We start from the raw sequence: 14203 nt of genomic DNA on the forward strand, positions 1-14203 counted from the left end.
AAGAAAAAATAGTGCATTTAATATACTAAGTCTCTGTTTGATTTTCATTTTCAGGTTTTGCAAGCCATCAGATGAAAATAAGAGGCAACAGAAAGTAGCGCAGATTTTAGAAAAACTTATAATTTTAACAATAGAGGAAGAAGAAATGTATCCATCAATTCAGGCTAAAATTTGGGGTTCCATTGGACAGGTAAGTATAATATGTGGCTAAGATATTAAGTTTTAAAAAGCAAATTGACATTCAGGGAATTGTTAAATTCTCAGAGAGACTAATGGATGGCCAGTATGTAACCTTGTAATTAATATCTCTCATGCTTTCCTGTCTCTTTCTGAATTTAACAACTAACTGTTTTCCCTTTTACACAGAAGAAAAGTCATCAGGACAGGTAACATCCAGCAAATCTGAATCCTTGTCATGTGTTGTTGACTAATTCATTACTAAGTTGGTTGACCAGTGCTTACATTCAGAAGGCACAAACCTCATTACAATTAATAGGAATATTAAAAACTCAAAAAATGCAAAATACAGGATGGAAGAATAACAGTATTGTGAAGAGGATACATTGCTACTCACCATATAGTGAAAATGTTGTGTCACAGGGTGAGAAGTCAGGGTGTCATACCTTAACCAATAAGTTCGAGCTGCTGTGTTCCACTGAATCTTAATCTGAGGTTGTGAGACCCACTTTGCCCGCTGGGAAACTTACTGTGTCCCATGTCAGGACAAGGCAAACACAAAAGGGGAGGGGTTGATTAATCATCACCAGTTCAAATGTATGACAAATAATGTACCCTCCAGGGATAGGAAGGAAACCCAGGTATATCAGGTATATTCAGTGTGAATGCCTGGAGCTCTATTCAACATGTTGAAGAGGTCATTTTGTGAGGGAACAGGCTGTAACCAGCTGCTGATTGTGGCACTCATTGGAACAAATCATGCCTGTCATTTGGGCTTTGAGGTCATACTTGCATCATTCCAGCAACTGGGAGAAAAAGTGTAGAAGACCAGCCTTACTCGTGAAGTTTCGTTGATGTTCACGATTTGCTGCATTGTCCCCAGAAATAATCGTGTCCTCTTGGTTGTGAAGTGAGCAGAAGGTTTGAATCAGAGACTTCAATGGTTCTGTGACAGGTGAGGCTGCAACCTTTTATACTTGCACCATGGGACTGGGAAATGTAGGGTCCCCGAAACTGGGTCAGGTGCACACTGTACACTAGAGGCTGTGATGAAGGTGGCTGACAGTGTGTAAGGTGTACACAAGGGTTTTTTAGATGAGGCAGCTCTTCATTCTTTCCAGACATTTCAGCTGTATGAGACCCAGAAGTATCAGTACAAAACCCAAAGAATTGCCTACTATAGGCAAGAGTATTAAAATCCTACTGATTAAATGATCCAAAGAAATGCCCGCTATAGGCAAGAGTATTAAAATCCTAGTTATTAATTCGTGAAGCATTCACAGCAAAATGACAGCATTTACATTAGTTCGAAACAGTTGTGCAGCTCACATTATACTTGATATAGAAAGTGGTTTAAAACACAAAACTGATAGCAGTGCGATATGTGGGGAGTATTTAAGCTTGTATCAAAATGAGAAGCTAATTGTAAATGGAGGGGGTATATTTGTCGCAGTAGACGAGAAACTCAAATACACTAAGACACAAATTGAAATTGTTTGTGAGATTTTCATGACAAGACTCAGTATCAAAGGTGGGCATGAACTTGTAATTAGTTCCTTCTATTGACTCTCAGACTCGCCTTCAGATGTACCCAAGAACTTAGAAGAAAACCCAAGTTCACAAGTACATAAGAAGTCAAATCATACTTTTATTGTTGGAAGAGACTTTCATCATCCAACAATCAATTGGGAAATATTACAGTTTTGTAAGTGGTGGGCATGACCGAACATCCTGTAAAACAGTAGTAAATGCATTCCCTGAGAATTACCCTGGACAGATTGTTTGGAAATCCACCCACGATGGAAATATATTGGATGTAATAGCAGGAAATAGACCTGACCTTTTTGAGCAACTCCACATAGAAATTGGTATCACCGACCATGAGGCAGTTGTAGCAGATGTGATTAACAAATTGCAAAGGGCAAGTAAAATAAGTAGAAGGATTTATCAGTCATTATTGGTTTCTCCACTTGAGCTTCCTGCAATTGATTAAAGCGAATTTTACACCAGACTCATTTCACTTTTGTTTACAAAGCATCTTGTGTGGTCTTTCTGCCAATATGTATACATATTTTTGTACATTTTTGGTTGTTTTAGATGAGAAACAATATTCCTTTATAAGGTTGGCATGCAATTTACTTACAGTGTTTCTGCCTCTTGTTCACAAATTTTGCAAACTATTGCTCCTTCTCTGTTTGTTAGTGGAGGTTGAAGCAAAAGGGAAGCAGAGAGAAGAAGCAGTGTTTTGCAGAAAATGTGAACAAATGGCAGAAACACCGTAAGTAAATTGCACACCAACTTTATAAAGAAATATTGCTTTTAATCTAAATCAACCGAAAATCTATGAAAATATGTATCCATATCTGCAGAATGGCTACAAAAGACACTTTGTAAACAAAAGCAAAATGTGTTTGGTGTAAAATTACCTGTAATTAATTGCAGTAAGCTTAAGAGAGAGAAACCAATAATTGATTTTAATAGATGCTGCAGAAGATGGCCTTGCAAACAAACATAAGAAGGATTTACATTTTCAGCAATCTAGAAAAGAGGCAGTAGGTTGTATCTCAATAAGGAACTCAAATCATTTAGCTCTGGGAAGGAGCATGTGGAAGAACTGTGGTCAGGTGTAGAAGAATAGTTAATGGTGCACTTGATAGATATGTTCCTCTACTCTGATTAAAATTACTTTTTGACTGACAGATTGCAGTGGCGTCCAACCAGCCACATTTCACAAGGCGCTACATGTACCTGCAAAACAGGCAACACAATGAGCATGTGGTGCTTGAGAACGAACTATGACTTTTTGGTGGCTGGCTCCTACCAATTGACTCGTGGAAACATTAATCACAAAGTAATTCAGTCAAGTATAGTAGAGCAGTTCATGTTGGGAGGGACCCTTCATGGTACACAGTCACTGTAAAAAGACTTCTAAAGACACATAATAGGCTAAAACAAGGCATGGGGCTATAGATACGGATGTACTAAATGAAATGCATTTGGCTGTCAAGAGAGCAGTATATGAAGCCTTCAACAAGTACTGTTGCAGGTCTCTCACAAAACTCAAAGAAATTCTTCTCATATTTGAAGGCTCACAGTGGTGCCAAAATAAGTGTCCAGACACTCATAGACAAGACAGGTACTGAAAGTGAGTTAAATGTGCAGACAGTTTAAAATAAAACATGACCTATAAGAAATCAGTGGCTGTAATGACTTTGTGTCTGTCCCATTATAGCTTATTTGGGATGACAGAAAAGAATCACCTCCCACTTTTGGGAATTTCCAAGTACATAGAAGGAAGTAATGACCTGTAGAAAACATTTTTTTAATAACTGAAAAAAGAAGTATATGAAGTTGTTATTCACACTCATTTATGAAAACTATAAATTGTAACAGAGTAGTTAATTATCTTTTCCTTTCACCCACTCCATCGAACTCAACTTCTCATTGCAGTTGAGGTGGAGCACTGGTACAGTATAGTCAACAAGAAAAGGTACCTATGCAGATGTGTGTGTGTGTGTGTGTGTGTGTGTGTGTGTGTGTGTGTGTGTGTGTACGTACTTATTCTGTACTAGTTAATTTGGAAAAAACACATCATTTTAAAGCTTAGCAATGTTTTCAAAATTGTTTATGTGTACAATGACAGCTCAGTACCTCAACTATACAGTGAGTTGTTACCTGTACTACTTCCATTATTTGTAGCTATCATATATATATCGTTAGATGAAATAACTATTTGACTGTTGGAGTACAAATTATCAAATAAAATAATGATAATAATGAAAACAAGGAAATATGATCATGTCTTTTGCTAAAGAGGAAATATGACGTGTTTCATTAGGTTCTCTAGTGACTGGTATTATCTTTCAATTGAAATTAAAAATGATTTGTGTGAAATAACATTCTTTTTCATTCAGCTGAATCCTCTTTTGACTGGAGATAATTAAGTTATTTCTCTGTTTACATTTGTTCTGCTTACATTTAAGATTAATGTTTCTACTGCTATACTTTCCCATATAGTTTTGCTTTTCGAAAAAAGGCATTATCGTGATCAATTTCTCTCTTGTTTCAGGTACCAGAACTAATAGATATGGTACTTGACAGCTTCATTCACAGATCAGTTACTGGTGGGCTGGGGTCACCAATGGTTGACATAATGGCAGATACAGCTGTCGCACTGGCATCTGCGAATGTTCAGCTTGTAGCAAAAAAAGTAATTGGGCGCCTGTGCCGGGTAAATATCAGTAATTAATATTGGTGAATACATTTATCTGTACCTTATTTCCATGATGTTATATTCTGTCTACATTACCGGTATCAAAGATAAGGGAGAGTAAGCATTTTTCATATGAGGTAAAGTGAATATGAAACTTGAGGAAGTGAACTAAGAATGTAATAAGTTCCATCTTGTTGACCTAAGTACTTTCATCTCTCAGTCTGATACCTGATAATAAAAACATAATGACTGGTCATCCAACATATTTATTCTATGTTTCCTACATTATATTCTTCCTCTCCTGAAATAGTGAGATTGTAAACAGAATGATTTTATTGATCACAAGTGATTTTTTATTTATTTATTCCTAGATGTGATTGATTTAATATTTTCTTCTGTTTTGCTTTCTAGGTGTTAGACAAAACATGTTCATCACCCACACCTCTCCTGGAGCAACATATGATGTGGGATGACATAGCTATATTGGCAAGGTATCTTCTTATGCTGTCTTTCAACAACTGCTTAGATGTGGCCACCCACTTACCATATCTTTTTCATGCTGTGACTTTCTTAGTCTGCTCAGGATCCCTGAGTATGCGAGCTGCAACTCACGGCCTTGTTATTAATATCATACACTCTCTGTGTACTTGTACAAAGCCCTCCTTTTCAGGTAAGTGCAATGCAAACTATTGAATGTTTCCTTTAATTATTTTCTGTTGAATGTTAGTTATTTCAAAAAAGGATTAATTTTTACATTTGTTCATGTTAGTTGAGTTATCTGTGCTTAAACTTGCATCTTTTTGCATGCAAGTGATGCCAGAGTTTAAAGTTGTACTCATATTTTGTGCCAAAAAATCTTAAGATCTGTAAGGGACGTGTAGTTTGTCACATACTCTGTAGCTAATAAGCCAGTTTACTGCATATCTAACAATATTAATTATGTATTTAGGGGATCGATTGCTTCATAGTTATGGCACTGAACAGTATTTTTTAAATAGATCTAGAGTAACTGTTACTCCTACTTATGACTAAATTATTAAATAATCTCACTCAGAAGGTTTTTCTTGAAACTAGTTATTATCTTGTATGATATACTTACTGATTTTACACAGTTTTAATTTTACTGATGACAGCGTATGTTAGTTGTGTGTGTGTGTGTGTGTGTGTGTGTGTGTGTGTGTGTGTGTGAAAAGAGGGAGAGAGCAAACATAGTGTTCAGAAACACCAGAGTTGTAATATACATTCAGTCAATCTGAGGGAGCACCATGAGTGGCTAATAGATTAACCCAGGCTTCTCACTCACATTTCCTAGCTGCTACTCACTGTATCTACCTACAGGGTTACCAAGTGCTTTGCACATTTCCTACAAATTGTCAAAATATCAGTCAACTACATTTTCAGTAATAATATAGAACACAGTAATTACAGTTAATATTCCTATGTTGTTGCGGTCTTCAGTCTAAAAACTTGTTTGATGCAGTTCTCCAAGCCAGTCTATACTGTGTGAGCCTCAAGCCTTATCATCTCTGAATAACTGCTGCAACCTACATCTTCCTGAATCTGCATACTGCATTCATCTGTTGGTCTCCCCCTGCTCCCTCCCCCCACCTCACTCCCCCTCCCCACTTTCGCTCCAGTACTGAAATGGAGATCCTTTGATGTCTCAGAATGTGTCGTATCAATCAACCCGTTCTATTGGTCAAAATGTGACACAAATTTCTTGACTCTACCTTGTCATTAGTTATGTGATTGACTCGCCTAATCTTCAGCATTCTTCTGTAGCAATACATTCTTTTTATCTCAGCTGTTATTGTCCATGTTTCACTTCCATACATGGCTACACTCCAGACAAACATGTTCAGAAAAGACAGAAATGCTTATCTTACCATTGCCACTCTGCATTTTATATCCTCTTTACTTTAGCCATCATCAGTTATTTTGCTGCTCAAAGAGCAAAACTTATCTATTACTTTAAGTGTTTTGTTTTCTAATCGGATTCCCTTTGCATCATGTGATTAATTTGAATACATTCCATTATCCTTGTTTTGCTTATGTTGATGTTCATCTTATATCCTCCTTTCAAGACACTGTCCATTCCTTTCATCAACTCTTCCAAGTCCTTTGCTGTCTCTAATAGAATTGCAGTGTCATCAGCAAATGTCATAGTTTTCTTTTGTTTAGTTTACTGCTTGTTTAATGTACATATTGAGTAACATCGGGGATAGGCTATACATATTGAGTAACATCAGAGATAGGCTACAATCCTGTATCACTCCATTTTCAACCACTGCCTCCCTTTCATGTTCCTCGACGCTTACAGCTGCCATCTAGTTTGTTAAAAATTGTAAACAGCTTTTTGCTCCCTGTATTTTACCCCTGATACCTCCAGAATTTCAAAGAAAATATTCCAGTCAACATTGACAAATGCTTTCTCTCGTCTACAAATGCTATAAATGTAGGTTTACCTTTCCTTAAGCTACTTTCTAAGATAAGTCTTAGGGTCAGCACTGCCTCATATGTTCATTGTAGAATCTAAACTGATTGTCCCCTGGGTTGGCTTCTATCAGTTTTTCCATTCTTCTGTAAAGTAGGTGTGTTAGTATTTTGCAGCCACAACTTATTAAACTGATAGATAACTAATTTTCACACTTATCAGCAACTGCTTGCTTTGGAATTGGAATTACTACATTCTTCTTGAAGTTTGACGGTATTTTGTCTGTCTCATAGATGTTGCATACCAGATGGAATAGTTTTGTCATGGCTGGCTCTCCCAAGGGTTTCAATAATTCTGGTGGAATATCGTCTACTTCCAGAGCCTTGCTTCAATTTAGATCTTTCAGAGCTTTGTCAAATTCTTTGCAGTATCGTATCTTCCATTTCATCTTCATCTACTTCCAATTTCCTTTCCATATTGTCGCTTTCAAAATTGGAGTTAATGGGTTTCAAACTCGGGACCTTTAGAACTACGATCTGATGCTAACTCACCTACCAAAGATGTTGACATTTGCATCTCACTCATGCGCTTCTTTTATATTCCGTAGTTCTGGTGTTACTTTTTAAATTACCATTTATACATGTTCTACTGGATTACAGGACAGAACTAGATCAGTGTTCTGGTTAATACTCTATTGACACACAATGTTTGAAATCGATCTGAGTGTCTGACATCTGGAGGTTTGGGTGTTAGCAATTTTACATTTCCTGTGAATCTCATTTTTTAAATGTTTGTATTCCTTTTCACCTACTTCATTTGCTGCTATTTAAATTTTCTCGTTTCATCAATTAAATTCAATATCTCTTGTGGTATCAAAAGATTTTTTCTAGGGGCCTTGTTGTTTTACCTATTTGATCCTCTGCTACCTTCACTATTTTATCTCTTAAACCCACCTATTACCGTATTTACTCGAATCTAAACTGCACTCGAATTGAAGCCGCATCTGAAAAATGAGACTCGAAATCGAAGAAAAAAATGTTTCCCAAATCTAAGCAGCACCTGAAATTTGAGGCTTGAAATTCAAGGGGGCCGCACCTCCAAATCGAAACAAAGTTGGTCCATTGTAATATGAGACACAATTTAGGTCGAATGAATGACGATACAGCTAAAGTAGTTTGGTTCAAATCATAAGCTTAGCAGTTAAGTTATACCAGATAGTCATTGCTATGCATCAGGCACTCCATCCGTATTTATACGGGTACCCTTCGTTTTTCACGTGCTTCGTCTGGTTTGAATAGATTGCTTATTTTTCTTTGATCTTATAAGTGCTGTTCTCTTTGTTATAGGTGTTTATGTCACTCTAAGCTGAAAATGTATTACTGTACTGTGTCATGCATTGTTTGTCGCATTCTGCTAATGAGTGTTCACGACCTGTCGCCGCTCGCAGCATGGCTTGCTTTTGTGCGCGTTACCGCGGCTTACAATAAAAAAAAGAGAGGAAGTGTCTCATAAGTGAAACAATGGCAAGATATTGCTATTTGTTGTTATTTACACTGCTGATTTCTTTGATAATGATCAAGAAGAATCAAATAATAAACTGCGTATGATAGAAGATGTTCTGAACGAGAGTTTAGCGAAAATTTTTCTCCGTTTGAAAATCTTTGCAGACGCCTCTTTAGTACATTACTTTCTGCACACAAATTAGAATCATCTTAGATTTAAAAATCTAGTCAATTGCTGTGCTTCATTTCTGACTGTATCACTATTAGGCGTAAGAATAATACGAATATCGATGTGACACGATATGTGTATTGTTCCGCATTTGCTGTTGTCTCACTCTAGTGTCAAAGTTTATTAGGCAGACAGGATTTAAATGAGATAGCAGCAGACACGAAAGAATAAATGGCAAAATGTTTATATTATAAAAGTTTGCATTAGCAACCATCTCTTCTCACAGGTAGGAAAAATTCAAAACGTCGAATTGGCCATATTGACGAACATCGCAAACAGTCTAGCCAGTCGGATTTTCGTAGTACAATGAAAAGCTGATACATTCGAAGATGAACAATACGGAATTTGTATTTACTTCATTGGATAATGTATGAAAATGCAGTGGCCGAAATTCGGGGCGGAGAAAAAAGCTCGTCTTCCACCTTTTTTTTTAAAAAATTTATTTACTGACACAGAGGTTTTGGCGCCAGTATTTTTCTTTGTGCCTGCAAAGCATGCCTGTGTAACATTATATATATATTCGACGGCAGAAGTTAGTTGTGGCGGCACCTACCAACATATTTCTATTTCAGAACTTCTGCTTACTTTGCACTCGATTCTAAGCTGCAGGCAGTTTTTTGGATTACAAAAGCCGGAAAAAAAAGTGTGGCTTAGATTCGAGTAAATACGGTAGTCTTATACTGTATTTCCTTTCCCCTGTTATAATCAGTCATTACCTAATGCCCCTCTGAAACTTGCAACAACCTCTGGTTATTTAAAGTTATGCAGGTCCTATCTTTTTAATTGCCTACCTTTTTCCAATTTCTTCACTTTTAATGTACATTTCATAACCAATAAATTGTGGTCAGAGTCCACCTCTGCCCCTGGAAATGTCTTACAATTCAAAATCTGATTCGTCTGCAGGTCTCCTCTCCATTAACAATCTTCTTTTATTATTCTTAAACCAAGTGTTAGCGATGATTAAGTTATTCTCTGTGTAAAATTCTCTCTTTCCTTTTCCTACTGTCAAACTCCAGTCCCCTATCACAATTAAACTTTCATCTCCGTTAACCACCTGAATAATTTATTTTATTTCATCATACATTTCTTCAATCTCTTCATTATCTGTGGAGCTAGTTGGCGTGGAAACTTTTACTTCTGTGGTAGTGGGCTTCGTGTCTGTCTTGGTTAATAATGCATACGCTTTTCTTTTCATAGAAGCTTAGCTGCATTTCTATTTTCTTATTCATTATTAACCATACTTTTACATCACTCCTATCTGACTTTTATTTATAGCCAGAAGTCTTGTTCCTTCCTCCACCAAACATCATTAATCCCCTCTATATCTAATTTCAACCTATCCATTTCCCTTTTTAAATTGTCTAACCTACCTGCCCGATTAAGGGATCTAACATTCCACACTCCAATCTGTAGAATGCTGGTTTTATTTCTCCTGATGACAACATCCTCATGAGTAGTCCCTGCCCAGAGATCTGAATGGGGGACTATTTTACCTCTGGAGTATTTTACCCTATAGGAAACCGTCAACACCTAACTATACAGTAGATCTGCATGTTTACAGGAAAAATTACAGCTGTTGTTTCCCGTTGCCTTCAGCCATTCGCAGTACTAGTTCAGCAAGGCTGTTTTGGTTGATGTTACACGGCCAGATCAGTGCCTCATCCAGTCTGTTGGCCCTGCAACTACTGAAAAGGCTACTGCCTCTTTTCAGGAACCACAAATTTGTCTGGCCTCTTAATAGATACCCCTCCATTGTGGTTGTACCTACGGTATAGGTATTGGTATCACTAATGCATGCAAACCAGCCCATCAATGGCACGGTCCATGGTTCATGGGGGAATATTCCTATATATTGAGAATTTCTTAATATGCCTATATATTGAGAAATTGTATTATTTTATTTCACTATTGGATCAATTACCGCAATGAGCTTGTATATTGGATCCATTATGTGGAGGGCTTTTCAGGTGTTATCGTTTTTTTCCTACTTTTTCTGTTGTAACCTTCCAAGATCATTCTAGAAATGAAATTTTATTATAGAACAATGAAAAATCCAGGATGGAATGTAACAGTATTATGAAAAAGAAAGTGCTACTGACCATATAGTGGAGATACTGAGTCGCAGACAGGCACAACAAAAAGACTGACACAAATAAATAATGCTTTTGGCCATTAAGGCCTTCATCAACAATACACACACACGCACACACACACACGCACACACACACACACACACACACACACACACACACACACACACACAAATGCAACTCACACACACGACTACAGCCTCAGGCAGCTGAAACCACACTGCTAGCAGCAGCATCAGTGCATGATGGGAGTGGCGACTGGATGGGTTAAGGAGGAGACTAGGGTGGGAAGGGGGAAGGATAGTACGATAGGGGTGGCGGACAGTGAAGTGCTGCAGGTTATACGGATGGCAGTGGAGAGGTGGGGGAAGGGGGGGGGGGGGAAGTAGTGGAAAAAGAGAGAGGTAAAAAAAATGAGTGTAAAAGATGGCTGTGTGCTGCTGGAATGAGAGCAGGGAAGGGGCTGGATGGGTGAGGACAGTGACTAATGAAAGTTGAGGTCAGGAGGGTTACAGGAACATAGGATGTATTGCATGGAGAGTTCCCACATGCACAATTCAGAAAAGCTATTGTTGGTGGGAAGGATCCATATGGCAAAGGCTGTGAAGCAGTCATTGAAATGAATGACGTCCTGTTTGGCAGTATATTCAGCAACAGGATGGTCCACTTGTTTCTTGGCCACAGTTTGTCAGTGGCCATTCATGTGGACATACAGGTTGTTGGTTGTCATGCTCACATAGAATGCAGCACAGTGGTTGCAGCTTAGCTTGTAGATCACATGATTGGTTTCACAGGTAGCCCTGCCTTTGATGGGATAGCTGATGTTCATGACTGGACTGGAGTAGCTAGTGGTGGGAGGATGTATGGAACAGGTCTTCCATCTAGGTTTATTACAGGGGTATGAGCCCTGAGGTAAGAGGTTGGGAGCAGGACTTATGTAAGGATGGACAGTATATTGTGTAGGTTCGGTGGATGGTGAAATACCACTGTGGGAGTGGTGGGAAGGATAGGATTTCTCATTTCAGGGCACGATGAAAAGTAGTCAAAACCCTGGTGGAGAATGTAATTCAAGTTGCTCCAGCTCTGCATGCTACTGAGTTATGATGGGAATGCTCCTTTGTGGCTGGACGGTGGGACTTTGGGAGGTGGTGGGAGACTGGAAAGATAAGACATGGGAGATTTGTTTTTGTACAAGGTTGGGAGGATAACTACGGTCTGTGAAAGCTTCAGTGAGACCCTCGGTATATTTCTCACCTTCAGCCCCCCTCCCAAATTCTCCCATGACTTATCTTTCCAGTCTCCCACCACCTCCCAAAGCCCCACTGTCTGGCCACAGAGGAGCATTCCCCTCATCATCCAGTACTACCCAGGAATGGAACAACTGAATTACATTCACCACCAGCATTTCGTTACCTCTCATTGTGCAATGGTATTCTGCCGTCCATCCTTACACAGTCCCTACTTCCAACCCCTTATCTCATGGCGCATAACCCTGTAATAGACCTAGATGCAAGACCTGTCCCATACAACCTTCCACCATCACCTACTCCAGTCTGGTCACAAACATCACCTATTCAATCAAAGGGAGGGCTACCTGTGAAACCAGTCATATCATCTACATGCTGAGCTGCAACCACTGTGCTGATGATATGTGGGCATGACAACCAAGAAGCTGTCTGTCTGCAGGAATGGCCACAGACAAACTGTGGCCAAGATACATGTAGACCACCCTGTTGATGAACACGCTGCCAAACATGACAACCTTTATTTCAATGACTGCTTCACAGCCTGTGCCATATGGACCCTTCTCACCAACACCAGCTTTTCTGAATTGCGCAGGTGGGAATTCTCCCTGCAATACAACCTACTTTCCTGTAATCGTCCTGGCCTCAACCTTCGTTAGTCAGTGCCCTCACCCATCCAACCTCTTGCCCATTCCCATTCCAGCTCTACACAGCCATCTTTCTACCACCATACTCAGTATTTTTACTTCTCTCTCTTTCTGATGCTCTCCCCCCCCCCCCCCCCCCCCCCCTCCTCACCTCTCCACTGCCCTCCGTCTAACCTGCAGCACTTTACTGTCCATCTCCCCCCCCCCCCCCCCCCAACTGTACTATCCCTTCCTCTCCCTACCCTAGCCTCCTCCCTATCCCTACTGAGTCGCCATTCCCATCATGAACTGGTGCCCATCTGTGACTCAGCATCTACATTATAGGGTGAGTAGCAACTTTTCATAATAGATTTTAATTGAAGTATCTGGCTAATTGACATACTTCCCTTGGGACCACACATTTTTAGAAGCAGAAGAATCTGTGTTACCACTTGGTAATATTGATTTTTTTAGGGTTATGTCAAATAAATTTTCCGATCTTGCATTTCCTAAACATCTAAATTTTGAAATGAGTATTCATTTTAATTGCCACTTCATCGTGGATTTATGAATTCTAACAGTGTTAATAAAAGCCATATGAACAGTCCTTCAGAAACAAGACACTGATTTGACCTCAGTTGGCATAAAGAGGAATATATACATCAATGCTACAACTTCCGTTAGGCGTCAACAAGATAGTGAAAAATTCAGTATTGAAAGAAGTGTCAAGAAAGGAGATTTCAATCCACCAAAATTATTCTCGACTACTTTGATAAATTGTTTATTTCCTTAAATGGGGTAAAAGTAGAAGGAATTTCTGCTAGGGGAACATACCTGCACCATTATCATTTTGCTGATGTCATTACAGGGTGTCCTATTTATCTTGACCACCCTAAATAACTGTTTATCCAGATGCAAATTACAAAATGTTGCAAGCAAATGTTCTTTAGTCGTCAGGGGAACATCAATCAGCACAATTGCCTTCATTGTAGCTTTGTTTTCTACAAAGGTATGAGCAGTGCTATGACTTTTTTAAATAGCACTCTGTATTTTTTATTTGGTAATTCATTTCCTCTCCTAAAGACCTATTCAAAAATGTATCACAGTGTACCATTCACTGAAACACAACATTATTAATTACATAACTTTGAGCCAGGGATCACAAACTCATCTACTTGCTGAAGTTGTCAGAAAACAAATGAACCAAATAAAAACATAACACAAAGGTGACTTTGAGTCTTCTGTACCATTGCCCAGGAGTACAACATTCAAAGGTGCTCAAAGTGGTGACTCTGGACACCAGTACACTTGTGCACTCGTTGAATGAAAGAATTATTTACTGCTTTCAGTGCTGCCTGCTGAAGAGAATTACAAGCAAGCACAATACATTCCTGCATGCCCTCTGGAGTTGTTGAAATATCGCAATAGACAGCGTCTTTAATGCATCCCCAAAGAAAAAAGTTCAGAGGATTTAAATCAGGAGACCTAGCAGGCCAAGTAACTGTTCCTCCTCGACCAATCCATCTGGCAGGATACCTTCAGTTCAGAACAAGACGTGCATGCAAGTTGTTATGAGCTAGACATCCTTCATGTTGATACCACATAATCATTCTGGTTCTTAATGGCACTTCTTCCAGAAGAAGAGGAAGAATTCATCTGAGGAAGTTGACATACGCTGTGCTGTTTAG

The 14203-nt window shown here is 38.8% G+C and overlaps 1 protein-coding gene across 6 annotated transcripts in view; it reads left to right on the forward strand.

The window, feature by feature from the left end:
• The window catches only part of LOC126354139 (neurofibromin), a 447919-nt gene that overhangs the window by 271565 nt on the left and 162151 nt on the right, over positions 1–14203 (forward strand). For all 6 annotated transcript variants that reach the window (XM_050003542.1, XM_050003568.1, XM_050003586.1 and 3 more), the window contains 3 exons: positions 55–190; positions 4247–4408; positions 4802–5060. In XM_050003542.1, coding sequence (XP_049859499.1) covers positions 55–190; positions 4247–4408; positions 4802–5060 — 557 coding nt within the window. The remainder of the gene's footprint in view (positions 1–54; positions 191–4246; positions 4409–4801; positions 5061–14203) is intronic.

The sequence above is a fragment of the Schistocerca gregaria genome, chromosome 1, assembly GCF_023897955.1.
Source record: "Schistocerca gregaria isolate iqSchGreg1 chromosome 1, iqSchGreg1.2, whole genome shotgun sequence".
In the NCBI taxonomy this organism is placed as follows: domain Eukaryota; kingdom Metazoa; phylum Arthropoda; class Insecta; order Orthoptera; family Acrididae; genus Schistocerca; species Schistocerca gregaria.